This window comes from Tinamus guttatus, unplaced genomic scaffold (genome assembly GCF_059628265.1).
Source record: "Tinamus guttatus ecotype Peru unplaced genomic scaffold, ASM5962826v1 Tinamus_guttatus_pri_ptg000002l, whole genome shotgun sequence".
In the NCBI taxonomy this organism is placed as follows: domain Eukaryota; kingdom Metazoa; phylum Chordata; class Aves; order Tinamiformes; family Tinamidae; genus Tinamus; species Tinamus guttatus.
Genome location: NW_028288536.1, coordinates 168,315 through 193,866, shown reverse-complemented (window position 1 = coordinate 193,866; position 25,552 = coordinate 168,315). Strand labels below are relative to the sequence as shown.

The following is a 25,552-nucleotide window of genomic DNA, read 5'->3' as shown; positions in this document are numbered from 1 at the left end:
TCTTGGCTGTAGATTATTTTTCAACTTTCCTGTAAAATCATTATTAACTTCATGATATAAAGGCTTAAAGTTATTATTAAGTTTTAAAATCTTGTACTGAATCATACATGTGCGGGGCAAGGTAGCACTGCAAAATGCACACACCTTTGAAGTAGTCGTAGTGGTCAGTTTTGCATCTGACTTTCCTAAAGTTGTGCTTATTTGCATTAGGTAAGGATCTGATTGCCTTTATATACATCTTATTTCAATCTGTGACGAAGAAGCCAAATGTGGAGAGGCAGTAAAGATTTTCAGGGATTTTTTACCTCAGCAGTAAAATATGCAAAAAATGCCAGGTCTACATGATGTCTCCTTTTTTAGCATAAATTGCATGTCTTATCTCTGAATGACCTCCTGCTATAGGGAACTTCAGGGTACCCCTGTGTTCTGGGTGTAATAATAATTAATATCAACAACAATAATGATAATACTAAAGGTTAGTGTCAAGAGATTGACTTCTGAAGATAAAAAGGATAATATCGAAACAAAAGAAATTCTGAGGGAATAAAAATCAAAGCATCAAAGTATCTTCCTCTAGAAGCACAATGAAATCTTTTTGCAGTACATTTAGAATAAACTGCTTGTGTGAACTAAGCAGGGGCACACATTCACTGGCTGAGGATTGCTGCTTAGCAGGGAACACAGTGGTCAGAGACCCTAATCAGGGAACTTCAGGCAGCTCCAACCATTGGCAGAAAAGGCATACTAAGCTGGCGGCATGAGGGCTTGTTTTGGGGTGAACTCATGTGACTTGTTTTGGGGTGGTGCACTGCTTTCACGGTAAAAGATTTTTTACATGTTTTGTGCCTTGAAGGCTTGCATTACTCCACCCCCCTGCCCTGCCAAGGGGACACTGGCAACATAAAAGACAATGAAATCAGAACACAGGCACCAGTAGATTTTTTTTTTTTTTTTTTTTTTTGTAGAACTGACACATTTTGCCTTTTCTCTCTTCCTGCTGCTCACAGTTTGTGAGGGCTGGAGGATAAGGTATTTTTCTTTTCTCTCATCCTATCCTTTCCTTTCCTTTCCTTTCCTTTCCTTTCCTTTCCTTTCCTTTCCTTTCCTTTCCTTTCCTTTCCTTTCCTTTCCTTTCCTTTCCTTTCCTTTCCTTTCCTTTCCTTTCCTTTCCTTTCCTTTCCTTTCCTTTCCTTTCCTCTTTTCCTTTTTATTTCCTTTTCTCATTTTCCCTCCTTTCTTTTCTCTTTCCTTCCTTCGTTTCTCCTTTCTTTTCTCTTTTTTTCTCTTTTCGTTTTACTCTTTTCTCTTTTGTCTTCCTTTGTTTTATCTTTTTTATTCCTCCTTTATTCCCCCCCCTTTTTTTTTCTCCTTTACTCTTTTCTCCCACCGCCCCCGCCCCCTCCCACCCCCCTTTTTTTTTCCTCCCTTTTCTCTTGTTCTCGTCACCGTCCGAGGACAGCCCTCACCCCACAGGACAGGGCAGCCCTTACCCCACAGGACAGCCCTTACCCCACAGGACAGGGCAGCCCTCACCCCGCAGGACGGCCCTTACCCCACAGGACAGCCCTTACCCCACAGGACACCCCTTACCCCACAGGATAGCCTCACCCCACAGGACAGGGCAGCCCTTATCCCGCAGGACAGGATAGCCCTTACCCCACAGGACAGCCCTTACCCCACAGGACAGCCTTACCCCCCAGGACAGGGCAGCCCTCACCCCGCAGGACGGCCCTTACCCCACAGGACACCCCTTACCCCACAGGATAGCCCTTACCCCACAGGACAGGGCAGCCCTTACCCCACAGGACAGCCCTTACCCCACAGGATAGCCTTACCCCACAGGACAGGGCAGCCCTCACCCCGCAGGACAGGGCAGTCCTTACCCCACAGGACAGCCTTACCCCACAGGACAGCCCTTACCCCACAGGATAGCCTTACCCCCCAGGACAGGGCAGCCCTCACCCCCCAGGACGGCCCTTCGGGGGCGCGGCGGGGGCGAGCGCTGCCGCGCGCTCGTCGCCCCGGCCCGGCCCTTCTGGGAAAGGCGCTTGGCGGGCAGCGCCTCCACAGAACCGCGCGGGAAGCGGCTCCCGCGCGGCCGGGCCCCGGGAGCCCTCCCGCCGCGCCGGGGCCGGGCAGGGCGCGGGGGGAACGGGCAGGGCCGCCCCCGGGCCGGGAAGCGGCGGCGGAGCGGGGAGGGCGCCGGCCGCGGCCCCCCTCGCGGCCCTGCGCTGCGGGCGCCGTCTGCGGGTGGCGGCGGCCGGGGAGACGCGGTCGGACACGGGCCGAGGGGCGGCGGGACCCCGGCCCCAAATCTGCGTCCTCCTCGGTGAGGTTCCCGCCGCGGGGCTGCGGCCAGCGCCTCCCGCCACTTCCCTCTGGGACCGGGATATTACTATTAATCTTGTTTAAACCACATTATTTAACCCACTAGCTCTGGACAGGGCTTATTCCGCCTGCTGGCACTGGCTCCGGAGCAGGGCGGACTCCCTGAATAACCACTGAGGGTGGTGGTGGGGACACACGATTCCCAAAACGTTTATAGGGACCCCGAGTGCTCCGTTTAGAGAAGTTAGTGCCATTTATTGCCACTACTGCCACCTTTGCAATCAGTGCTGCTGCGAAGAAAATTGCCGGATCAGCCTTTTCTCGTTTCCCCCCCCAAAGCCATCGGTTCACAAAGTGACTAATTCTACTCTTCCTGTTTCGGGATTTTTTTTTTCTTTCAGACTGAGCTGTATCTGCATGGTCTCGCTCTCTTAGAGAGGTTGCTCGCTGTTGCAGACATAAGCTAAGGTTATTAAGGTTTTTAAGGTCCAGAAGGTTGTGTACTACAAGGTGCGTCGCTGCCTGGAGTTTGGGAGATTGACTCATCTGCAGGTGTCATCCTGGCAAGATCCGCATCGTGAGTAAACACCTTCATTCATGTTGCTTGAAACGGAGATAGATCTCAATTTTAACCAATAAGCAGTGACCTTTGCAGAAAGTTGCTTAGTCTTAGTAAAGCTATTGTAATTTTCCTGATTTTTTTTTCTTTTATTGAACTCTTGAATGAACTGCAGCACTGGATAGTCCTGTGAGAAATAGACTTCAGCTCCGCAAGAATCTGTCCTTAAAGAGGTAAGATTAGTGGTTTGCTCACCTGGTCCCACAATGTTTGCTCAAACTGTCTGTGGTTGAGAAGATTTTTTTTTTCTTTTTTAAAAAGAGGAAATCAAAAACCATTGGGACCAATTCTGGTTTCCAAAAGTATTGACTAAAGCGAGTTGCTTGACCAAAACTAAAGATCACTCTGATGTATCAACTTCTTTTCATGCCAAAATCTTGTTGGGATTCTAGGAATTTGAAGAATAATTTTAATGATGCTTAAACATGGACAATTGTCTCCTTCATGAGACACCACTAAGGTACTTTACAGATCTTGCAACCTTCAGTTTGATTAAAACTTCGTTGGTTTCAAAATGGAAATTTTTTAAAACTATCTTTTTTTATATTAAAAGTCCAACAGTGGCTTTGAGTATGAATGAATTTTGAAAAACATGCTAAAATCACCTGTTGTTTTGGGCTTCACAGAAAACTACTTTTTAAACAACAGTTGGAAACTGTTATTCCCTGCTATTGCCATGGTATTTTGCCTGTTGAATGTCTCTGTATTCTGCTGTAATCCCTCCTTTATTGAACAGAGAATTTTTGTCTCTGTTCTAAAATATCTCCTTGATTCTTTCTGGAAAGTAGAAACCTTTTTTTTTTTTCCTTAAAAAAGTCTTTTTATATTTGCTGAGTTTTGTCAAGAGCAGTTTTCTTTTTTTTTCTTTCTTTTTTTTTTTCCTTTCCTGGTATTTGATGATAGAGTACTGGAAACCATGTGTTCCAAATGTAAATACTGTTAGTCTGAAGCAGAACAACTTCAACAAACTGATGTAGCAACAAAGCATGAGTACAAAGAAGGATGTATGTTTTGCCTGTTAACAGCAGCTGTAAACCCCAAATCTGATCATTATTAAGTGTTTTACATAATATTGTGTTATTTAATTCCTGTTTAAAGGAATGCAAGGCTGTGCTGTGTGTTCACCAAAACCTCCCTGTTTGTGCAAACAGGATGTGTCAACAAAGAATGGGATTTAGAATTAAAATCTGATTGTTTATGGTTTTATCCATATTCAGTGGACCTTACTCTAATGGTCTGTAACAGCTGTATTTCTTTTGGATACATTAGTCTTACAAGGGGAAAAGTTAACAAAACAAAAGTAAATTCAGGAAGTGAAAATAAAGAAGGAGGTCCTGCCTTGCTTGTAAAATGTAAGACTTTGAATCTCCACGTGTAGAAGGGAATTGAAACCAGGTCTGAGGAGTTTGCTGTGTGGCCACTTGAAAGTTGCTAGTTGCAGCATCCAGTTTCTTTTAGATGTTGTCTAAATTTGGATCCACCCAACACTCAGTTTGAAAAAGGGGATGTGATGTAGTTTTTTGATCTTCTTACAATGATTTATGGGATGAGGGCATCTTAGTGCAGCATAGTAAAATAGGGAGGACAGCTACATGTCTGGGATCGTTCTGTACCATTGCTTTAAATGCAATAGTCACACTACGCGACTGCTTTTTATCAAGAGAAGATTCTGTCTGTAAATAAAATCAGTAGATGGTGTCAGTAAGTATGTTCTCAAACTGCAAGAGGTTTAGGTAACAAAACCAAAGCAATGGATTCTTAAAAGAGTTTTCTTCTGCCAGCTCTCTATGACACTTGTTTCTTATGTGCACATCACATTTGTTGTGCACGCATGCCCAGCTCAGTAACTGAGCAGGGCTGTCTGTCTTGGTTGGCAGCTCAACTGTGTTTCTTATGCACCTGATTTCTTTGTCTTGTAAGCAAGACTGAGGCATAGTTAGCTCTGGCTGTGCCATTGATTGTGGGAGCCTACTTTTCTGAGGAATCTCACGGAAGATATTCCACCCTGGTATTAATTAGTAGCATTTTGCATTTGTCTTTGAAAGGTCAATTGACTACGTATAAAGTAACTGACCAGAAGCCCCTTCAACCTCCTTCCTCAAAGGAAACATTAGAACCTGGTACCTAACTGTTCTGCAGGTGAAAACGTGAGACAAAATTACAGATGTCGTTGCTTTCCAACAGGATCAAAAAATTGAACACCAAGATGTCCAATCTAACAAGATTGTGAGGTTCTCACTGAAGGCAAGCAAGATTTTTGTCACCTGTATTTCTGTAAGGTCTAGTCTTGCAAAGATTGTGAGGGAAAAATATTGTCCTAATCAATGGTAGTTGTTTACTTAGAACCTAATTTGGGGTGTTTCTGTCATTAAGGTTGTGATTTTGGTTCAGAGAATGCCATGTGTCTAATGAATGAGAAAAAGCAGGAAGGAAACCCTGCATTTCTTTCTGAGTTTAAAATAAATCATGCCTAGAAAACTTTGTGACCTAATACATGACAATACCTATTATGACAAAAATGAGTAACTTTCCATCTGGAAATCCCTGTTCAGTAACAGCCATTATTTACACTGATCACAAGCTTTGAAGTGGTCCATTCCATTGCACTTATGAGGAATTATGAATCTTTTTCTTAGGCTTTCAGTGCAATCAAGAGCAATATACTTTTCATCTTTTTGGAGAAGAAGTGATAAGTAACTCAAGAAAATGCCTCTTTTGATTTTTTTGTTAATATTTGTCATTGGATCTGCCACTGGTAAGTAAGTCCTCACTTCAACAGTAAAACCTTAAATAGTTGCTGAATAAATGGCACCTTCTTCTCAGAGCTGCTGAGAGTTTTGTATACTGGGAGACAACCAGGCAAAAACTGGATTTTCTGAGCTTTGTTACCAGAAGAACTGAGAAAAAAATCTTACTGGTTTTGTTAATGGCAGCATGGTTCTGATCTTTGGAAGCTTGTTCTCTTCATAAATAACAAAAATTATGAAAGAAAAAGAACCAAGATGCTGCCTGGAGACAAGCTGAGAAAGCTGTATAGGAGCATAGCTATATGGAGAAACATAGCAAGCAAGAGAATGAATGAATCTGCTTCCTTTTGTGCCTTTCAGAAGTACAGTCACAATACTTAAACTGTGATGATCTCTGGGAATCTCAAGAGGAATAAAGACTGAAGCCTTATTTTATTCATGGTTCTTATAGTCGCTTTTTGGTATTTTGTATGATTTCCTGCATGCAAGGTTACTTTTGGAAATGTATTTGGAAAAGCAGACTTTGAGATTAAATTTTACTCATACAGTCTCAGTATGAGAGAAATTTTATGAAGCTATCAAAAAATTTTAAAGAAATATAGCTACTTAATAATATTAATTGAAAAGGTGAGAAAATGCAAGTCTAAATTTATAGCACCTCTTTTTAGGACGGTTGATCAGTTTTGAGGATTAGCCATATTTGTCAAGACAATTCATATGTGATTTTTCGTCCCTCCTTCCATTTGTGTGCTTTATTATAGAATGAGGCCACATTCTGCCATCTGTGCTCATTTCATTCTGACACTTTTGGACTGACAGAACCATAAGGAAATTCTGAATCCTTTTCCTTCTAGTTTTGCTTGAGTAAGGTAGAATGCAGACTTGGAAAACCATGTTCTCAGGTTGAAATAAATATTGCTGAAACAACTGAATACTGCCAAGCTACTCTGCTGAAAGAATATCTCTTTAAAAAAGACCAAATGCGCAGCATAACACACCTTGTTTTCTGAAATAAGTGTATGGCTTCCTAATGTGTCTTTTTTTTTCCTTCTTCTGTGAAGAAAGGCTGTGTCCCCTCCGTGCCTCCATTGATACACTAGAAGGAGAATACTTTTTCCTTTGCTTTCCTGAGTTAACGCAAGAACATTTTCGGACAGCAGAATACTCAATAAACTGGTACAAAGAAAACGCTGGAAAGCAGAAGTTGATAAAAGAAACACACAGAATTGTTTCACAAATGAATTTTCTGGAGTTTTGGCCAGCTGAACTCAGTGACTCTGGGAATTACTCTGTCACTCGCAGGTAGGTAAACACACATGTGGCTGAACATCCTGCCTTTGCAGTTGCTCATAAAGAAGACAATTTCTGTTCTGCTTCATGTTGTTGGTGGCATCTGTACAAAGCAAGGGCAAGGAAGTGCATTATCTATGGTGTCATTTTCCATGTCATTTCACCATATCCACTCAGTAAGATCAATAGTATTTACAAATTGCTGTAGACAGATGCCTCTTTTCAAAGCTTCATGAGCTTTTGATAAAGGGGTTAGCAATTCTGCTGTTTTATGATTAACTACCCAAGCAAAATGAGTGATAGTCAACCCTTCCATTGCCTGTTTTCTGAACCCAACGCGTTTGTCCTTGCTCTAACAGGTGGGACATTCATCCTTACTCTAGCAGGTGGGACAGGATCTATGAGGCCTACCTGGTAGACTGATGGGACTGATTGTGTAGTAAGGTAGTAAAGTAAGAGTGGCTTGACTGAACTTCTCTGCAAAAGTTTTCCTAACTTGGAACTACGCATCGAGTGAACAAAGTGATTGGATTTGATTTCTTACTGATGTAAAGCATCATGAGTAACAAGAAAAAACAAGGTTGGAGTTCACTTGTCTGGGATATTTTTTATTAGGTCATGAAGAAAGAGCAACAGACTAAGGACAAAGTGAAGATTTTTTTACAAGGAGTTTTTATGACTAATTTGCATCAGACCTGTAGTTTGCCATTTGCAAATGAGGTAGCCATTCATTTAAAATAAATTATTTTGTTCAGCATGCTTAATGCTTTGTGCTGTTTCTCAGATAATATTTTTAAGGTTCGTGCCTCTTTCTTAAAGGTTGGATCTTTGTTATGTGTCTGAGATACTGAAAAATGCTTTCCACATTTCTCTGATGACACAGCAGACACCAGTTTGATAGGTTTAACCTAAAACTAAACTAATTTGGAAGCTAAGAACTAATATATATATTTTTCCATGTATCATTATTATGAGCAAAAATAGTCATCTGTATTACTCATTATTCATTACTCATTTGTAAATATTCGTTGCTATTTATTGCACATTATTTTCTGTTTTACATGATTTCAATGTTAGGCCACTCTTCCATCAAACATAGGTAAAGCATGAAAAGGATTTTGCTAGTGTATCTCAAACTGGATCTTAAGGACTTTAAGGATGATAAATATAGTAGTTTGGCTACTATTCACTGTTACTAACAATAATGCCAGCAGCAATAGGTTACTGAGTCAGACCTCTCTATGAAGTGGCAGAAGTGAAATTCAGTTTTAACACTTAAGGTTGGCATTAGATAATAGCTGACATACATACATTTGTCCATTGTTACAGGCAGGTACTTTTTATACGAAATCTGAATTTGGTTATTATGTCATTAACAGTTTTGGTCATTCACCTACATAGTCACTTCATGAAGTATGGTGCTAAAGATCTAGGTACATATTCTCATATGTTTTTGTTTATCTTTTTGCTGATTTTCAAATATTACATTGAGATCTGAGTATAAGCTACATGGGAGATGTTTTATTAGAAAGCTGATAAGTGTTTTGGCAGTTTTAGTGAACAAAGTGTTAATTATATTGTGAAGTCTCGAGAGAAATAAGACAACACAATGTGAATAGCTTTTGCAAAAAATTAATCAAGCATTTTTTTCCTTTTTTTTTTTTTTTTTTTTTTTTTACAAATGACTATGTTCAAGAAGAGAGAGGTGAAAACAGTTTATTGATAAATTTATGATGCACTCTCCACCTATTTTTGATATAAAAAGGAATCAGAGGTTTTCCAGTTAAAGTAGACGGGTCTTGCTGATACACAGCATAGATAGCTAAAGTGTGTCCATATGTTTGTGTAGGTGTGTGCAGGTTTGTGTAGACTTCTATCACTAAGCACAAGCTTGTACATTTCTGCCAACATTTCCTGAAAATAAAAAGATTGGATGTGTATTTGGTGAGACAGTGCTAAGCAAAATCTGTGTCACGCATCTTCATGAGGATTCGTTGCTTGTGTAGTTTTTCATGGCCCATATCCTGTGGTTCTCAAAAAGAAAAAAAAAAAAAAGAAGTAAAAACCAGGTCATTTTACTGCTCTGTAGTAGGGACCTTGAAACTGAGAGAACTTACAGGTTCATGAAACAGCAAAAGTATGGAAAGGTGCTGTATATATTGAGGCTCTAATACTGCTCAATTTGTAATGTGAGCAGAACTGTTGAAAGCAACAGGAAGATGCTTTTTTTTAGATTTAGTTTTCTACTTTGTAAGGGGTGAGCTAGACTTGGGTATGTATCCAGACTTGATGGTGAACTTGCATTTTCTACTCTAAGTTGAGTCAAACTAGTGCTTGTTGTTGCCCTTTGACGGGTTTGGGAGGAGTATTGAAAGGCTGTTGTGCCAGAAATGGTTTTGTTCCCCACACTGTATGACCAGGGACTATCAGTAGGTGTAAATGAGGATAGAAACATAACTTGGACATCATCAGATTTTATGTGAACAAATGTAGATGTCTACATCCAAGCTAGTTATCTGAGGTACTTTTATTATCAGGGAGAGATAGGCATTTCTGGGGCAGATTATCTTGTCCTAAACTGGAGATACAAAATGAGTCTCATAAACTGCATTTTAAAAGGGTGACTCTGGCCTGGAAACCAACTGTAGATTGTGATCAGTAGCTCTGATTTAAATATGTAACTGTTGTATTGCAGGAAAGATGAGATAGACTCTGCCCGCTGGGAATACCCCTGCAAATACCTCTCTGGTGAAAATGTTTTGCTAGGGCTTTTCCTGTTTATAACACCATAGTTAACGGATGAAGAGGCCAAACCACTGTGTTTTGGCTTAGCTGACAATGCAGCTAGGAGTTGTGAATACCTCAAATGAGGCAGCAGAGCAAGGAGAGCCTGTAGACAAGATACTGTCTGAAAAGAGCGAGCAAAGCAAATCTACTAGAGAGACACACACACACACACACAAAGCTAAATTAATCATATAAATTCATTATATAAATGATGTCCTAGTTGTTCTGACTCTTGTCAGAAGAATATACCCTGCCAAAGGCATATTACACAAGAACGGTGTTGAAAGTCAGTACACTTATCATCAGGCTTGTTTCTGCGTTTCAGCTGCTTCGTCTCCTTGGTTCGTTTCAGTGAAATGGCTCGTTGCTGTTGTTGAGTTTTGGTTCCCCTGGGAAAAATTCCTTTTTCTTTTTTTGGAAACAGAAAAGTTCAGACCTATTTATACAGATAAACCTGAAGACAGAGGGAAGTGCTCTGTGTTTAATGTTTTTGTTTTGTCGGGCCTTATTTCTTTAGGAATAAAAACTGGAAGCTGTGGTTTAGATGTTATTTTGGAAGTCTCATCCATTAACTTGTGGTAACATACAGCTTTCCCTTAAGCCCTCACTTCACTAAAACTCCTCCAGTTTCTGTTCTCCTGATGGTCATGCATTAGGACATACCCAACATTGAAACAACACACAGCTGTAATCTTAGCTTTTAGAGAAATAGGTGGATAGCACCTAGTAGATGTCTGAATGATCACAATCAGCTCTTAAATAGTCAGAGGAAGCATGATGAGAGTATATTTGTCAGAGCTTTTCTACATATTACACTAGAATATAATGAAACTCGCTGTGAAAGGGTTAGTTTCTGACACTTCCAGTCAGTTTGGAGTGATCAGCTAACTGTAGATCTCTGATTAATGAACACTGAATGACAGAGAGAGCTATCCTTTCCAAAACACCTTTTTTTTGCAGGCTCTCTTGAATCCATAATAATTGATTTTGTAATTCATGAGGCTTGTCTGGTTTAGAAATTATTTCCACAGATAAGTTGGTGATTTACTTCATAGTATCAAACAAGGAGTAATGTAACTTTGTCAGCAAGAGCAGAGTTTCTTGTCTTTTCTTTTTTAACATTTATTAACAAATAATATTTTTCAATTACTTCTTTAAACGTGTAAAAGTGTAGGAATTTTACGTGTAACATTGCTGGCTGATTCAAGCCTCTCAAACTCTTTTATGTGCACTTGTAACTTTATATGATGCCACAGATGCCTGCATTTTTGTTCTGGTGAATATAATAGATATTGCTTTATTTCATAGATGTAATTACATTATCAAAGGTTTTGTAATAGATGATTTAGTTTAGATCCTTTTTCATTTTGGGAAACACTTATTTGGAGATGGAAAAGTAATGAAAAGGAATATAAATAAACAGTTCAGTACTGACATACTTTTAACCCAACAGATTTCTTTAAGCATTTGTTTTTATTTTGTTGTGTAACACACTAAGCTGCATTCCTTAAAAATCTCCTAAACTGATTTTGCATTTTTTTTTTCCTAGTGATGGAAAACAAAATTTCACAATTCAGAAGTGGACCTTGAATGTACTTGAAAGAAATAAAAGCAGCTGTTTCAATGAAAATCACTTAACTACAGAAATTAAAAATGTTGGAAGTGGTTATTCACTGAAATGTAGCGATATATCTATCAATGAAAATGACAGTATAACATGGTACAAGGTAATTATTGAAACAGTGTCTGTTCAAATCACTGTCTATAAAAATAAAACATCTGATGCAGGAAAAGCAAGTTACAGAACAGATTTCTAGAGGGCAAATAGAAAACTTGCAAATCTCACGAAGACTGAATTTTTCTGGTGTTTGGGGAAGAAACAACACAAACAAATGAAGAAGGTTTCTCTCTGTTCTCAGATGTACTAGAAAAATGTACCAGTAATAGCAATTATAGCAATAGCAAGACTAACCATGTTAGTCTGGAAATGCTAAAAGATCTGACATACATGCCAAGCAGGGCTGGGGTTCTTGTGTGTGTGTGTTTTTTTTTTTTTTTTAATAAAGAATTCAATGCTGGTATTTAAGAATGCTTAAGGCATTCTTCCAGTAACACGAACCCCAGCCTTGCTCCCTTGTCCTTAAGGGCCTCAGAGGTTTTCCTCAATAAAGGAGCATCCCTCAGACTGACCAATCTCTTGGCTAAACCAAAGGAACTGATGCCATTCTCATGCCCAGTCCTCTCTGAGATCCATGAAACGGGCACGTCTATGTTTAAACGTCCTTAGGGGCTTGATCTAATGAACACATCCAAAACCTTTCTAATCACTTTGAGGAGATAAACGGGGATGGTGATACAAGATTTTGTGCAAGTTTACTCAGTGATAAATGTGCCTGCAGGAAATCCGGTGCAAGTGTCCATTTCCTTTCTCAGTTGAAGGTGATTTAGACCCATATGTTCCTGGGACATTTCGCTTAGCAGGTGCTTTCCATGCCCACTAAGATTTTCTTCCTTTGCAGACAAAAAGATTGTAGGTTGTTGAGAGTGTGGAGAGGACAAATAGAAGCAAGTCCAATTCCTTTCACCCTCTGAGGGTCACTTTCTTAGACACTTTGCTTGAAAATAAAAGCTGGTTAGCAGTCTAGACATCTTAGAACAGCACTTTTGGTAATAGACAAGCAGCACCTCCAGACCCAAACCATAGTTCTGATGAAACAAATGACTGCATTTAAAGTTCTGATGCCATGTTTTTATAACTTTATATTTTTATAACTTTATATTTTTATACCTTTTATATTTTTATTTGAAATGCCAGAAGCTTTCAGCTTCTGCTGAGTTGAATGTTGACATGTTGCATTTGGATCACCATGTCTGCAAATTGAGCATCCACTTCTTTTGGGTCAGATAAATGTCACCATTGCTTTTTTACTATCATCTCATTGAAATTTTATTTTGAAAATCATTCTATCTTCTTTTGGGTTTTGAATATATGTTTGCTACAAAATAGTATTTTTCTGTCTTCATTAATATAGGACTGTAAGAACTTTCAGCATAAAACTGAGCGGGAACTGGATTTTAAAACTCTAACATTTCAGCACTCAGGGATATATACCTGTAAAATTTCGATCACTCGTGAGGGAAAGATATTCCACAGCACAAGTACAACTCATCTGATAGTAAAAGAAGGTAAGAAAACTTTCTGAAAATTTTGAATCATACTCATTATCCCTGCTTATTGTGGAAGAAACTGCCTCCTAAATTTATTTGTCTAGGAGTTATGAGTGTAGTTTTTCATTTCTTAACTCCGGTTCTTATAATATATAATAATGATGTGATGAATTCTGCAAAAATTTCAAACATGAAAAAACAAAGGCAGAAGTTTATACTACCTGCTGTCAGTTCAGAACAATTTTTTACTATGTTTTCTCTGTAATTTTAGTTTTCAAATTTAACCACTATCAAAATTAGCCACTGCAAATCAAATGAATTTATCAAGGGCTTTGGGTGACAGTGTTTGCAGCCGTTGTAAATTGTACACTGTATATGCATGCACTTGAAAAAAATGCAACAGGACATGCTACTTTTAAGCTTCAACATTGCCAAGGTGATAGTCGTACTAGTGTAGTCCAGATATTTATTTTTCAATTAGGTGGAATCTATGTGATTTGTTTTAGAACTAAAGCAAATGTATCATGTTTACTGTGTTAGAATATAAGGAAGGTGTTACTTCAACAGCATTTTTTTTTTATTTTAGATGTACCAGAGGCTGTCACTTTGGAGATAGTTGGGCTTGATGAAGAAGTTGAAACACAAATAGGTATCAGATTAGTACAAGAATCCTTGTGATAGTTACTGCATACATGTGCTTTTGTCCTGATCTCTTTATTGTTGAAAGTCTGGTTAAGTTAAATCGAATGAAGAATTGTCTGTGTGTCCTCCTGGATCTGATCCTTTTCCATATCTGATTATGTTTTCTTGATTAATTTAATGAATGATATAAAAGTACACTAAATTCACCCTCATACAGAGGTACAACCTGAGTTTGCTGCTATGATCAGCAAGAGAAAAATGGTGGTTAGTATAAACCAAGTTTCCCTGGCTTCCTTTCATAGACAGTAAACCCCATGGGATGATGAGTGAAAGAAGGACAGTGTGTTTAGTGAACGATAATGATACAGGGAAATGAGAAGTGTGGGGGCTGACAGCCCTGGCAGTGCAAGTAAGCAGATCTGTCACTGCAAAGAATTTATCACATGTCCAAAGTCAGAACCATGACTATATATTTAGGTGGGAATGGGTTAGATAATATGGCCAGCAGGCTCCCAGGACTAGTGGACACTATCCAAGACTTTTGAGATTGAGACTCTAAATAACTCTTAAAAACATAAATCTACCTTTTTTTTTCTGCCGTGTGCCATAGAGCTTTTCCCATGTTGTTACCTAGTCCTCCATTTTCCAGTCCACGAAATCAGATATGGTGTCTCCTGTGTCCCTCCTATGCATACGTCATTTTGTCAGCCAGGACCACAAGTGCTAACTTGCTACTAGTGCTTTCTTCCAAAGCCATAGCCCAATCCTAAACTGCCCCATGTCTCCTAACCTTCTAGCAACCGCCGCTCTTCCTGCCCAATTCTGCTCTCTGTGCCTCATCCACACATTTAGAAGGGAGCATGGTTCAGCATCAAAAAAATGATTATGAATCAATTATCTGCCAGCTCTTATCTGCTTTGGGGAAGTCTTTAGAGGTTCTTTTTGTTTGTTTGTTTGTTTTTCCTTTTTTTTTTTTTCCTCCCAGAGAAATATCTGGTGAGTGATCAGCCAGGAGACATGATGTAGAGTGAAGGGAAATTTCACTGAGCAAAGTCCATATCTCCATACCTTTCATTGGTGTTCCATAATATTTCCCTGGAAATAGCTTTATGTAAAGTGAAAAGGTTAGAGATACAGTTGCAAGATAGATTTTACTTTAACTTTATATCTACTTTTCAACCTATGCAACTGTGATTTGGATTTGTAAGGTGGTCAGGGTTTCACCTGGATTGTATCAAAGTATTTTGAACAGCTCCTCTGGAAGCCTGTACTCTGAGAAATTTTGATTCATCAGTTTATAAAGTGTTTTCTTATAGAATTCTTAGCTTATAGAATTCTCCTATATACAAGAAAACACATGTGCATAGTTGTCTGAACAACTTAATAAGGAATTTTGTGTCTTAATAAGGAATATTCTGGACGCATTTTTTTGGAACCAATGGTGGCATAGCCTAGAAATGATGTTTTAAAGTTATGAATAATCTCAGGCCAAATTCTCATGTCAATCTTTGAAATAAAATGCCTTGCAAATCTCACATTCCAAGTCACAGTCTGTAACTCCTGGCTAGATCTTAATTCTTATGGTCTGCTTTGTTTAGGTAAAGAAGAGGTACTCAATTGCACAGGTTTCTTGGGTTATTATATGCCAGAAGATGCCAGCCTTTACTGGTCAATTAACCAGACATTTCCAAAAAAATGTTCACGTATCCCTGAGAATGAGCCTTCAACATGTGAAGAAGAGTTCAAAAAACTACTGTAAGTTTCCAAAAAGTACAGCAGTTCTGCTTGTATGTATTTTGTGTTCTGCATTTTGTGGATTGTAAATTAAATAAAATTAGTTTTTTTTCTAGAATATTTTTCTCAAAATAGGCCTCTCAACTGGTAATAGAATTCCATAGAGACAGTGTTGCTAACATCCTTTCTTGTTGCAGCATTGGAAACAAGTTTTATGTCACAAGGCTATTACGGATTAAAAAAGTAGCAGAAGAGGACATGCATCATAATTTCACCTGCATGTTGCAAACTAATGAAGGAATGCGAATAAAAATAGTGAAACTGAAGAAAGGTACAGTATTAACTATGAATTATACTTCTTATGTGTAAGTATTATTGGAGCTCATGCCAGCCTTCTCGATATGGAGGACTGGATACTGGATTTGGAACATCATTGTGGACACATGCATGCTTATGATGGCCCTAGTCCCTCTTAATGCAGGATTTGACATATTTCCCGGTGTATTCCTGCTGTTCTGTTGCTACTTCAGCTAGAGCAGCAGTTTGAGGATTCCTTGGTTAAACTGCTGCTGCTATGAACAGATCTAGGGGAGGCTGAGCTCCTGCTAGGCTGACATCTCTCTGCAATGTGTTTGATAGCTCCCCTGCGCTCTCCTTGCCATTGGATAGGTGGGTACCCCAAAATCGGTGCAGCCCAGAGGCTTCTGTTTCAATCACATATTGTTTCCAGAAGTTGTTGTTTCTAGAATTAAAATAGGACTTTTTGTTTATATATTTATTTATTTATTTATTCTCTACCTGTGAAGGGAAATCTTTTATATTCCTGCTAATGCCTCCAGCATTTTGGTTGATGCCAGGTGCTCTGTCCTTCTATCTGTGGAGTGCTGATGTCTATCGTACAGTAAACCTCCCATTTACTCCTCCCAGACGGTCTGAAAATTTGTGATATTTGCTTCTATTTTTCCATCAATCTCGGACCTTTCCCAGTTTTTCTGGAAGGAAATATTTAACTCCACAAGTGCAAAAGTAGTACTTGGCAATCTTAAATGATGCTGTATATAATAAGGAAAATGAAATACAGACTGGTGCACGGCATGATAGTGCCTTCACAAAGGACTCTTGAAAGATTTAATGCTTAAAAATCTGTATTTGGAATCTAAGAGAGGAAGCTAACCAAATAAAGAAACAAAAAAGCTAAAAATACAATCGTGACAGAAGAAAAAGAAAAGATTATGACCAAAGAGATTAAAGGAAACATTAGTGGCTGTTATCGATGAGCAGAGATAAGGATGAAAGGGATAGAATAACAGGAAGTAATAAAGATCCAGAAGAAAACTCATCATCAGGTGGGTGAGCAAATATAGCCAGCAGCTTTGAGGATCTGGTACAAACACAGGAAGTTCCATCTCCAGGTGAGGAAGAACTTCTTTCTTGTAAGGGTGATAGAGCCCTGAAAGAGTCTGCCCAGAGAGGTTGTGGAGTCCCTGTGCCCCCTGTGCCATGTGCTCCAGGTGTCCCTGCTGGAGCAGGGGTTTGGGTTAGCTGGTCACTAGAGGTCCCTTCCAACCTCAACCATTCTGTGCTTCTGAGATATACGTGTGCAGGCTGTATGCATGCAGTGAGATTATTTCTCCAGTTTCTAAAGAAATCTTCAGTCTATAATCCTTGTCCCTCTCATGATGCATAAAATGCAAATGTGCTCAAAATTTTAAGCAGAAAGAATTTACATCAACAGTATAATTTTTTGAGGTTGTTTTAAGATGTTGTGAGTATTTACTGATGTAATTTTGTCATGTAGTATTTTGTTAAGCCTATAATTTTCTGGGTTTCTGTTTTACAGGGAACACCCAAGATCTGCCTGTGCATATATTTAAAACTGGGATGGTCCTTGGTGTAATATTTATATGCATTGCTGTAGTTGTGGTGGTCATCTGTGTGACATTCAGAGTTGACTTAGTTCTGTTTTACAGGAACATATGTAGAAAAGATGACACTGCTGGAGGTATGACTTATCTGATGCTGATACTGAATTAAATCTATGGATTAAAAATAGCTTCTGGTAGGATGTATAGAAAAGAACATTTGAGGAGGAGATAAAATACACAAGTTGTTTAGTGAGTAGTTTAGTGAGCGGCTTCTGAATTGGTCTTATTTGCATTTTTTGTTTGAAAATAACTGCAAAAAGTGTGGCCAATATGATATAGGCTTATAAATCTAAGATGTTAAAATAATAAATTAATATAATCTCTTTTGCAAATACCCATAGTATTAGGTAATTAGTAAGGTAAATGTCAAAATCTGTAACATTATTTTTATGACATTCATATCAGATTGCCATCACATTTTTTGCATATTAGTCTGTAATAAGTCGCTACATTTTCATGACCACCAGATATGAAATTGGTGTTAAATTAATGCTTAGATTAATCTGATCTTTAAAAATCACCATAGAGAAAAGAAAGATTATTTTCAAACATTTGCCAGATTAATTTGATTGAGAATTTTATCTGTTTGAGGGTTCCTTGGGGAGTCAGAGGAAAAAACAACCATTTCTAGATGATTTGCTGTTGAGAAACTCATTTTGAAAATTCTAGTGGTGGGTCTGATATTTTACTTCAAGTGGTTGCCAGCAAGACAAACTGGTGATTTCTTTCCAGATGGAAAAGAGTATGATGCTTTTGTGTCTTACCTGAAAGACTGTGTGTCTCCTAGTGAAGAAGAGAGAGCATTTGCTCTGAATATATTGCCCAAGATATTAGAAGAAAATTTTGGTTACAAGTTGTGTATATTTGAGAGGGATGTATCTCCTGGAGGAGGTAAGTATAACAAGTATTCTTGTCATTGAATTGACACAGCATTTTCACACAAAGGCAAAGGTCTGCAATAAGGAGTTCTGTCAAATGTCTCTTGCATTAAAATACCACTTTTTTTTCAATTAATCTAGACTGCATTTTCATACAAAGATGACTTGTGAACATTTTGCATATATATATATACATTTTTATGAATGCATATGCATACATACTTACACCCATGTCTTTAGTTGCACAGAATCAAGATGAACACGTGAAAATCATAGAATCATAGAATCATAGAATGCTTAAGGTTGGAAGGGACCTCTAGAGGTCATCTAGTCCAACCCCCGTGTACACACAGGGTCACCTAGAGCACGTGGCATAGGGCTGTGTCCAAGCGGGTTTCCAGAGAAGGAGACTCCATAACCTCTCTGGGCAGCCTGTTCCAGTGCTCTGTCACCCTCACTGTTAAGAATTTTTTGCTTAAGTTCCTGTGGAACTTTTGATGCTTCAGTTTCTGGGCATTTCCTCTAGTTCTCTTGGTGGCCACCACTGAAAAGAGGCCAGCACCATCCTCCTCACTGCCTCCCTTGAGGTACTTATATACACTGATTAGATCCCCTCTCAGCCTTCTCTTCTCCAGGCTGAACAGGCCCAGCTGTCTCAGCCTCTCCTCACAGGGCAGATGTTCCAGGCCCCTGATCATCCTTGTGACCCTGTGCTGGACCCAGCAGCTCCACATCCCTCTTGTACTGTGGAGCCCAGAACTGGACACAATACTCCAGATATGGCCTCACCAGGGCTGAGTGGAGGGGCAGGATCACCTCCCTTGACCTGCTGGAGATGCTCTTCTTAATGCAGCCCAGGATCCCATTGGCTTTCTTGGCCACGAGCGCACACTGCTGCCTCTTGGCATCCACCATGACACGGAGGTCCCTCTCTGCAGAGCTGCTCTTCAGATGGTCGGTCCCCAGCCTGTACTGGTGTCTGGGGTTATTCCTCCCCAGGTGCAGGACCTTGCACTTGGCCTTGTTGAATTGCATGAGGTTTTTTCACTGCCCAGTTGTCCAGTCTGTCCAGGTCCCTCTGGATACCCCTCTGGGGTATCAGCTACTCCTCCCAGTTTGGTATCATCAGCAAACTTGCTGAGGCAGCACTCTGTGCCTTCATCCAGGTCATTGATGAATAAATTGAACAGGACTGGACCAAGGACTGGCAAAATGTTACCATGGAGAAAGCTTAAATGACAACATACAAAGTGCCAGATGTTTTACAGTAATAGTGTAATTTCTCTGTGTTTATGGAGGGCAGGCTTCTATAAACAAACTTTCACTAACCCTGCAAAGCAGTTGATGGTTCTGCTACTAGTTACTCTGGTTTTATTTTTAAGTTTGTCTGCATGTGTGACAGCTGACATTGCTTTGTAATCATAATGGAGAAGATGATGGAAATGAGGAAATGAAAATTTGGTTCTCAAAATGACTTAAATAGATTGCCTTTTGTAAGTGTTGGAAAATAAAATGATACTGGAAGATTCAATTTAGTCCAAAGCTCTAGTTGGGGGATAGAGTCTCATTGTTAAAAGTACTGAATAATAAGGTCAGTCACTCTCCTTTGCAAGATATGATCTTCTCTGACTTAATCCATTCCTGACTGATATTTTTCCAAAGAAAGATGCACAACTTTTTTGAGCCATTTGTTCCAGTTCTTCCCTATCCTTACATATTAAAAAAAAAAAAAAAAGTGTCAATCAAATTCTTCCTTGCCACATTTTTGCTTGTTTTTATTCCTTATTTCCATATTCTCCTTATTTCTTGCCATTCATTGAGTAGTAGCATATTCCCTTCTTCTTTACAGGAATATCCTTGTCCACTTTCCTCTCCTCAGTTTCATCTTCTTTAGGTGACATCAGCAGTTTGCTTTGTCTTTCCTTACAAAGCATCTTCGTAGATCTCTGGTGTCTGAAGACATTGTTATTCTATGAAACTGGAGAGAGTTCTGGAAGTTGTGCATGAGAATTCCTTTATGTGCATGTTTGAAGGAGATCACCATTTGATTTTGTCCACAGATTGTCAGGACAAAAGGTCTAAAATTCAGTTGGAACTCATTTTATCATAATATATCCTTTTGTAATTAATAGGGAATGCTAGTGTTCTAGGTGGCTGGAGGGACAATGAATTTTGTTGTTGTCATTCTATCCATGTGACTACTGATAGACAGTTGTCTTGGATAGCTTGGGATTGTGTGTGAGCTCCTGCCTGTGCCAGAGAACAAACTCCAGTGATACCTGAACTCCTTCTTTCAGACTTGTAATCTATAAAGCGTATTACTATTCGTAAAGGCAGGATATTTTTACCCTCTCCCTGTACTATAAGGGAAAGATTTTTGGTAGAAGATTGTTAAAAGATAAGTTGATTCAGTGCTTGCCCTTTCAATTTAGTTTAATAAGACATGTATGTTTAATTTGCAGCTGTTGTTGATGATATCCATTCATTTATTGACAAAAGCCGAAGATTAATCATTATACTGAGCCAGAACTACATTTCTGACAGAGCCATATATGAACTTGAGAGTGGACTTCATAAAGCCCTAGTTGAAAGGAAAACTAAGATCATATTAATTGAATATATGCCTATAAGTGACTATAATTTCTTGCCAGAATCACTATCTCTTTTACCATCGCAAAGGATTGTGAGGTGGAAAAAGGATAAATCTCTTCCTGTGAATTCCAGATTTTGGAAGAACCTTCGATACCTGATGCCAGCAAAACCTACCAAGTCTGACACCAAATGGGTGATATAATAATCTTGATCTGGACTCAGAAGGTGTTCAACTATGGACTGGGGGCTATGACTTTATTGCAGTCTTATAACAATTCTGTAAAAGGAAAGTGCTGCAGAAAGCAGACCATTTTACTACATTTAAATAGAAAACACAAGCTGCAGTTACCATGGGGAGCTAGTGCTGATATATGCCAAGCCTGAGATTTGAGAAAATCATGAAAATTGTCACAGTGACTAGGATTATGTTAACTCCAATGCTAACTTCAAAGAGAGAAGCCTCAGCAGTTTGGGCAAAGAACAGAACTCTGATTCTGCTTAGGACTTACTGCGTGACACTGAACACACTGCAAAAATTTCTGGTTCCACATTTTTCTTCTTGTAAAGTAACACCACTTAAACTTGCATATTTTGTGAGACCACTGAATAAATATATAGTATTTACAAAATACTATGATTTAGATACTTTTGGTTTTGCATTCCGATATTTCCTAAAGTTCCACCTCAATAGTCAGACCCACACAGCTCTTGTCCTGTCCTTTGCATCTAGCCTTTGGGCAATGTGAAACAAAAATCAACAAGGAGAGAGTGGAGGATGGGAAGAGTAGGACAGATTTGGTCAGGCTAACAGTATTTATTGCTGAGCTGGGGTCTAGACAAACAAAGTGGAACTAAATTGGAGGTATGGTAAAGACTGTTTTTGTCCTCTTGTTTAGCTAAAATACTGAAAATGAACATTTTGTTGGGGAGAAGAGGGGTATGGGATAGTGCTAATAGCATTTTATTCAGGGACCCCAAATATCTGCATCATTTTTCTGAGCTGCCTTCGTCTGAGGGATGCCGGGCATATCTGAATATGAGATCTTCAGGATGTATGTCTATTCCAAATTAAGCTTACTGTAATCCTTGAGCATTGGTGTTTAGCATTAGTTTAAAATCTAACTTACTGATACTATTCAAAATCATGGTCATACTCCCTTATTATTAAGGGATACCATAAGGGAGTGGACTTTGGCCTGTTCAAGGTGATGCTTGGAAGAATCTCATGAGATACAGCCCTGGAGGCTGGCTGATCTTCAAGGATCACCTCCAGCAAGCTCAAGAATGGCCCATCCCAACATGCAGTTTCCTGTAATGGTAGAGAAAGCCTGCATGGATGACCAAGGGACTTCTGGCATAACCAGATATTAACAAAGAAATATACAAGAGGTGGGAGAAGAGTCAGGTGCCCTGGCGGAACATGGAGCTATGGCCTGAGCGTGCAGGGATGAGGTTAGGAGAACTAAAGTCCACCTAGAGTTGAAACTGGCAGTGGGTGTTAAAAGCAACAAGAAAGGTTTCTACAAATACATCAGCAGCAAAAGGAAGGCTAGGGAAAATATGATCCTTATATTAAATGAGATGTAACTGCTGAGGGAGCTGACCAAAATCATTGTAAAGCCATTGTGAATTATCTATGACGAGTCACAGCAGTCAGGAGGAAATGCTCCTGAGGAGTGTAAGAGAGCAAATGGCACTTCTGTCCTCAAGAAGCGCAAGGAGGAGAAGCTGGGATAGGAGATCATCTTAACCCTTGGGAAAGTGATGGAATAACTAATCCTGGAAATTATTTCCAGGGATGTGAAGGACAAGAAGTTTATTGGGAGTGGTTAGCATGGATTTATGAAAGGGAAATCGTGCTTAACCAAGTATGCTATGGCTTTACTATAGGTTAGCGTTCTATCATGATGAGATGACTGACTTGGTGGATGAGGGGAGAGTAGTAGATATTGTCTACCTGGCCTTTAGAAAGGCTTTTGATGTTGTCTTTCATAACATTTTCATAGACAGGCTGCTAAGTATGGGCTAGATAAGTGGTCAGTGAGGTGTAATGAAAACTGGCAGAACTGCTAGGCTCAGAGGTTTGTGATCAGCAGCACGAAGCCAAGCTGGAGTTCAGTCCCTAACGGTGTTACCCAGGGGCTGATGCAAGAGCCAGCACTGTAACATCTTCATTAGTGACCTGGATGACTGGATTGAATAAACCCTGAACAAGTCTGCTGATGATACAAAACTGGGAGGAATGGTTAATATGCCAGAGGGCTATGCTGCCATTCAGAGGTACTGGAGAGGTGGTGGAGAGGAACCTCATGAAGTTCAACAAAGGCAGGTGCAGAGTCCTACACCTAGGGAGGAATAAACCCATGAACCAATACAGACTGGATGGGGGCTGACCGGCTGGAGAGCAGCTTTGTAGAAAAGGACCTGGGGTCCTTTTCAACAAGCAGACAACAAGCTGAACATGAGGCAGCAGAGCACCCTTGGGAAAAGAAGACCTACAGTATCCTGCATTGCATTAGGAAGAACATTGTCAGCAGGCTGAGAGAGAACATCCTTCCTTCTGCTCAGTACTGTTAACAACACATCCAGAGTGAGCTCCCCAGTGCAAAAAAAGACACACGTTTACTGGATTGAGCAAGTCCAGCAAAGGGCTACAAAGTAGATTAAAGGGCTAGAGCATCTCACATGTGAGGAGAGGCTGTAAGAGCTGGGGCTGTTCAGCCTGGTGCAGGTAAGGCTCAGGGGGGTTCTCCCCATTGTATATAAACATCTGAGGGGAAAATGCCAAGAGGATGGGGCCAAATTCTTCTTGGTAGTGCCCAGTGCCAAGGCAAGAGGTAAGACAATGTGAACTAAATGAAACACAGGAAACTACATGTGAACACCAGGAAACACTTTATTACTGTGAAGGTGGTTAGATAGTGGAATGGGTTTTCCACTGAAGTTCTGGAGTCTCCGTACTTGGAAATGCTCAAAAGTTGACTGCACGTGGTCCTGGGAAACCTGCTGTAGCTGACCCTATTTGAGAAGGCAGGTTGGACCAGATGATCTCTAATGGTCCTTTCCAAACCCAACTCTTCTGTGAATTTGTGAAAAGGAGGCAACACAGTTGCTGGGTTTGGACACATGAAAAAGAATCACAGAATCACAGGATGGTTGAGGTTGGAAGGCACTTCAACAGGGCACAGGGGAAATAAGGCATATATCTATGGTGTGCTTTTTGATCAACTCCGAGATCTCTCTTCTCCTTCTGTCTGTCATTCGAGTGATATATTAAATGAATCACACACCACAGAGAGAGATCTGGGAGTCCTGTTGACAACAAGGTAACCATGAGTCAGCAACATGCCCTCATGGCCAAGAAGGCCAATGGGATTCTGGCCTGCATCAGGAGGAGCGTTGCCAGCAGGTTGAAGGAGGGGGTCCTGCCACTTTTCTCAGCTCTGGTGAGGATATACCTGGAGGGGTGAGCAGCGGGGTTGGACTAGGTAATATCTAGAGGTCCCTTCCAACCTGAACCTTTCTGTGATTCTGTGATTCTGTAAACAGGGAGGTATTACATTTTCTTCTCAGGCACATAGCTTTCATATACTGACATGAAGGCATTACCCAGCTAGAGAAATTGTCAAATATATTGTCGAAATCAGCTCAGCTGTGATAGCAATGGCTTTGTCTGGATATAGTGTGTTCATACATAGTATATTAAGTGTATATATTTATTTGTGAAGTACTTAAGGAAGATCCTGCCCTTAGGGACTAATGGCAAAACTACAGCTACAAGGAAGAAACTCATATATTAGAAAAGAAAACTTCAGAGAGGAAGAACCTCAGTAGAGTAACATATCACAGTGTTAGTGTTAGTAAAAAGAAGGGAGAAAGGAACAGGATTGTTGTCAACAAATAGGTCTAGGAAAATAAACAAGGAAAAAGCCCTGCAGAGAAGAGAGGCATTTAAACCGAGGAGCAATATTGTCATATGGACAACTCTGCATGAATATAATGAGCATTTAATCAGTAAGATCTCCTATGGGAATAATGGCAAAAATATTCCAACCTGTTTCGTTGCAGGAGCACACTAAATTCCTGAAAGAAACTACATAATATAATGGTGGCCAACTGTGTTTGTTTATGTACCTCAGCCTGCCATAAGCAAGCTAGACTATCAGAGGAAAGAAGGAATTACCACTGACTTTTAAGTGTTAGAGAATCTTTTCTAAGTAACAAGGCCTAGTATCTGATCTAGTATCTTTTAAATGTTTGTATCTAGTATCTTTTAAATGTACCACAGTGTTTTGAGTTGGGAATATCTTCTTAGCTCTTTTCTCCATATACAAGTGGTCTATTCAGTATTTGCAAGGACTTATGCGGCACTGTTATATGGCAAATGGTGGAAACGTGGAAGTCCCCTGCCTGACTTGCAGACTGTATGGCAGTGCAACAATTCTGCATTCAATACCAACGATTTCCTTTATTTCATAGGTGAGTTAGCTCACTGGTTCATAAGCTGCTCTTGATTGCATGCCATTTCATTGACTGTATAACCTTCTTAGAGGCAGAAGTTGGTATTTAGATGTTGTTCAGACACCTTCTGTGAGAGCAAAACTGACACCACTACCTTGGTTTAGAAAATGAGTAGAGTGGAAAACTTCTTACCCACTCAGTGTTAACCCTAGCTGGGCAGAGGAGGACATGATGTGTAAATGTGTGAAGCCAGGGTGGTATCAGAATATCAGAGAGACATAATCTCTCCCAAGACTCTAAATAATGCAAGGCTACACTGTATACACACTGAGATGGTGTATTTTCTCTGCTTCTTGGCTTAAGTGCTTGAGCAAAAGTGGC

The 25,552-nt window shown here is 39.8% G+C and overlaps 1 protein-coding gene across 1 annotated transcript; it reads left to right on the top strand.

Moving 5' to 3' along the window:
- Window positions 1–5,607: 5,607 nt before the first annotated feature.
- IL18R1 (interleukin 18 receptor 1) lies at window positions 5,608–21,339 on the top strand. Its single transcript, XM_088533556.1, is given in 11 exon segments — window positions 5,608–5,702; window positions 6,756–6,996; window positions 11,321–11,498; window positions 12,804–12,957; window positions 13,526–13,588; window positions 15,180–15,336; window positions 15,513–15,646; window positions 17,156–17,317; window positions 17,973–18,131; window positions 20,581–20,900; window positions 20,902–21,339. Coding segments are annotated over 11 exon segments (1,698 nt in total). The 5' UTR covers window positions 5,608–5,653; the 3' UTR covers window positions 20,983–21,339.
- The last annotated feature ends 4,213 nt before the right edge of the window (window positions 21,340–25,552 follow it).